Below are 4,031 nucleotides of genomic sequence, written 5' to 3'. Positions count from 1 at the left end.
TGCTTGTAAATTATAATGACTCAATTATTTATCCAAAGACATTTCCTGATTTAATTCTTTGTTGTCTTTAATTACTTTAAAAAAAAAAATATACCCTCGCTTTGAAAAACGGGGTGTTACAGGAAGTTTCCAATTTTCGAAACTTTTATAAGTTTCAAATTTTCAAAATAAGGATTACATTTCAAAAATTGGAAGGTTTCGAAAGTTTCTAAATCTTGTAATTTTCGAAAGTTTCCTAATATGAAAATTTTCGAAATAAAGATTATATTTCGAAAATTTGAAAAGTTTCGAAAGTTTCTAATTTTGAAAAGTTTCAAAATTTTCATATTTCGAAAGTTTTAAAAATTTTAGAATTTTCTATTTCGGAAATTTCCAATTGTTTTAAATTTTCGAAAATTTGAAAATTTTCATTTTAAAACTTTCGAATATTCTGAAAAAAATGGTGGAAAAAATAAGATGCTAAAAAAATTAAAAAATAAAATTGTATTTTCACATTAATTAAGGAAGTGATACATTTAGATACACCAAGGTAGAATCCTCTTTTTCTTAAAATCATCTTATATTGTATGTCATTTCAATATTTTTTAATAAAAAAATAAAAATAAAAATAATAACTTGTAAGTTTTTTAAAAGATAAAAGACTTGTACCCAAATATTATAATTAAATAAGATAAAAATGTAACTTTTACAAATAAATCACCCACATTGAAGAAGAAAGGAAAATGTGATAAATAGATAAAAACAATTAAAGATGCAAAAAGAGATACTATGTAATAGGATTTGTTATTGGGCGGATAAAAAACAAGACCAGGCCCATACTAAAAACACTCAGCTTTCTTATTGCGAAAGTTGGCTTTCGTACCCCCTCAATTAATCCTGTACCTCCTCATTTAAAAATTTTATTTTTAAATGTCCAAACTACCCTTGATAAAACTGTAAAAATTGAAAAGAATTTTTTTTACCGGAAATTTCATTATGAATGAAATTTCCGATAGTTATAAATGAAAAAATGTTTACCGGAAATTTAAGAATGAATGAAATTTCCGGTAGTTATAAATGAATACCGGAAATTTCAGAATGAATGAAATTTCTGGTAGTTATAAATGAATACCGGAAATTTCATTCTTGAAATTTCCGGTAGTTATAAATGAATACCGGAAATTTCATTTTTGAAATTTCCGGTAGTTATAAATTAATACCGGAAATTTCTTTTTTAAAATTTCTGGTAGTTATAAATGAATACCGAATATTATTTATAAATTAATTAATAAAGTAAATTATATTAATAATAATAATAAAAGTAATAATAATAATAAAGTAAAGTAAATTATATTATTAAAACTTTATATATTTTTTAAATATTTTTATTATTATTTTTAATTATATTAACTATATTTTTATTAATTTTTTTATTAGATCGGAATAAAAATAGGAGAGATTTGTTACGAAAATAAGTTGTTATTTTATAAAATATTTCCAATAAAAATAGGAGTGAGTTGTTAAGAAAATATGTTGTTATTTTATAGGCAAAATATTAGGGACACGTTTTGTTTGTGGCACATTTAGTCAACCATTTGATTTTAGGATGAATGTTTGTGGCAAAATATTAGGGACACGTTTTGTTTGTGGCAAAATTTTAGGATGTATTTTTTTTTTTTTTATTCAATTTAATTTTTTTTATTAATAGTATTTTAATTTTTTAAATAAATTAAAAATAATTATTAAAAAATCAAAATTCTATTATTAAAATAAAATAAAATACATTAAATTAGAGAAAAAAATACGGTTAAATAGATAAGTCAAAACAAACAACTTGTTATATTATAATAACTTTTTTTTATAAATAAAAATTAATAATAATAATAATAATGATAACTACCAAAATCTGACCCTCGTTGAAATTTCCGGTAAATAATTTTTTGCAACTAAATTTTTGGTAGTTATATTTATTACCGGAAATTTGGTCAATGAAATTTCCGATAGTTGTATTTTCCATACCGGAAATTTCAAATATTTTGAAAAATCGGGTAGTTAGTTTTTGTTCACCGAAAATTTCGTTTTTTTTTTTTGAAATTTCCGGTAGTTAATCCAGAAATTTCAAAAATCCGTAGTTTCAAAAATTTGCTGGGTTGCTCCTGCCCAAAAAGTTAAGCAGTGTACCGGAAATTTCAAAAAGAAATGAAATTTCCGGTAAACAAATCGGAAAATTGAAAAATCTGGTAGTTAAAAATGCATACCGAAAATTTCATTTTTTGAAATTTCCGGGAAGGCATCCGGAAATTTCAAATTTCCGGTATTGATTTTGAACTTGAAATTTCCGGTAAAAACTTTTTTTTCAGAAAAACTCACTTTTCCGGATTTTTCAAATGTGGGGTGCAACTGTTTTGATTTAAGGTTATTTTGGTATTTCACTAAAAAAAACATTAAATTGGGGGTACAAGTTTAAATGGGGGTACAAAAGCTAACTTTCTCTTATTGCCTATTAAAGAGGACTAGTCTCTTTAGTTAGGTTTATGTGAATTTGAATGAATTGCGATTCCTTTGATCCTTCTTGCCCAATGTCCATGGATTCACTCTTGCTCCCCGTCACCCAATCACCTCCGGAAATCTCCGATGACAATCGGCTGAAATCGGTGCCGGATAAGCTATCGGAACTGGTACTGGAACCATATATTGCATCGGATACGGAATCCGAATATGAATCCGAATATGAATCCGAATCCGAATTCGTACTCGAATCGGAATCGGAGTCGGAACTGGTGCCGGAACAGGAACCAGAACTGTTACCGGAACAGGATCCAGAACTGGTATCGGAACAGGAACCAGAATCTGAATCGGAACCGGAATTAGACCCGAGATCGGATTGGGAGTTAATACCAATTGAAAAGCTGACGGTGAATGATTTGGCTAGCCGTTATGACGATGACCCTTCTCTTTTTTGGTTTTCATGTACGCAATTTGTGTATAAGAATAAAGCTTTTCTTAAAAGAGAGGAGGAGATAGAGAAAGCCCTCGCTGAGTATTTAGAGCTCTCTCGTGACGTATCTGTACGTATCTTTCTCTTTCTATCTTATTTTGTTTTTTATATTATTATTAATATCTTACTCTCATCCTGCACAGCCCTTCGATGCCATTCCTATTCCACCCTTAGCAATTGCTGATCGTTGTGGCTGTAACTTTCCCGCTCCCGTTGAATTAACAGAAGAATGTGGCCTTCTTACTGACCTCTCCAATCTTGCTCTGGAAAAGTTTAATGCTAAGAATAAGGTTCTAAACTACTTAACTTTCATTATACATAATAGTTTATTCATTCATCAACTTCATTAATCTTTCTTTCTTATTTAGGGTTCAAATTTCGTGTTTGATGAACTTGTCAAGGCAGCCTATAGTGCATTTCCCCCTACTTATTACATTACCTTTAAAGCAAACGATGCTGCCCATCCTCAACCTTCCGACAGCCCTGCAACAACTTTCCAGGCCCAAGTCTGGAACATGGTGGCTAGAAAGGGTCCGTATATGGTCAAGTCCTGTTCCATTAAAACCTAACACCCGCACCATGGTAATAATGTTGCATTATTATTATGTATGCTTAAATTTTTAGTATATTCAATTTAGATTGTGTGCACTGTGACTGCATGCTTTGGTGGTCCACATCTCTTTGTTTTTTTTTATATCTATATAATACCAAGTTTGAAATATCGACTATTCAACTTCTATTCAACTTGATTAGGCGGTTCAAATGTGTTTGTGTGCATACAGTTTAGGGTTCTGACTTCACCTAACCGCATACATTCTATTCTAGGATAATCAGTTTTCTTAGAGATTTAACTTTTTTTTTTTGAAAAGAAAAGTTTAAAGACTTAAAATTGGTAAAAATATATAGTTCTTTTAAACTAGTATTTGATTACGATATTGAAAATTCACAAATTATAGAGTAGGGAACTGCCCCATGTGGTCCATTGTGAACCAATTTTTCAACCATTCGTTTAAATTCATTTCCATGATCATATTATGGTCACTCTGCATCATAT

At 29.1% G+C, this 4,031-nt stretch overlaps 1 protein-coding gene across 1 annotated transcript; it reads left to right on the top strand.

The window, feature by feature from the left end:
* Positions 1-2,482: 2,482 nt before the first annotated feature.
* On the top strand, positions 2,483-3,721 carry LOC101500350 (uncharacterized). The gene is made up of 3 exons (XM_004502131.4): positions 2,483-3,047; positions 3,121-3,267; positions 3,346-3,721. The coding sequence occupies exons 1-3, from the start codon at positions 2,526-2,528 to the stop codon at positions 3,544-3,546; spliced, it is 870 nt and encodes a 289-aa protein (XP_004502188.1). The 5' UTR covers positions 2,483-2,525; the 3' UTR covers positions 3,547-3,721.
* The last annotated feature ends 310 nt before the right edge of the window (positions 3,722-4,031 follow it).

This window comes from Cicer arietinum, chromosome 5, assembly GCF_000331145.2.
Source record: "Cicer arietinum cultivar CDC Frontier isolate Library 1 chromosome 5, Cicar.CDCFrontier_v2.0, whole genome shotgun sequence".
In the NCBI taxonomy this organism is placed as follows: domain Eukaryota; kingdom Viridiplantae; phylum Streptophyta; class Magnoliopsida; order Fabales; family Fabaceae; genus Cicer; species Cicer arietinum.
The sequence above is the reverse complement of the archived record's forward strand: the minus strand, read 5'-3'. Positions and strand labels throughout refer to the sequence as shown.

What these genes read in the sequence shown, in the direction of transcription:
- LOC101500350 (XM_004502131.4), top strand. Translation starts at nt 2,526, where the DNA reads ATGAATTGCGATTCCTTTGATCCTTCTTGCCCAATGTCCATGGATTCA. An exon ending in AGCTCTCTCGTGACGTATCT is followed by an intron (nt 3,048 to 3,120) that starts GTACGTATCTTT and finishes CATCCTGCACAG; the next exon opens with CCCTTCGATGCCATTCCTAT. An exon ending in AGTTTAATGCTAAGAATAAG is followed by an intron (nt 3,268 to 3,345) that starts GTTCTAAACTAC and finishes TTTCTTATTTAG; the next exon opens with GGTTCAAATTTCGTGTTTGA.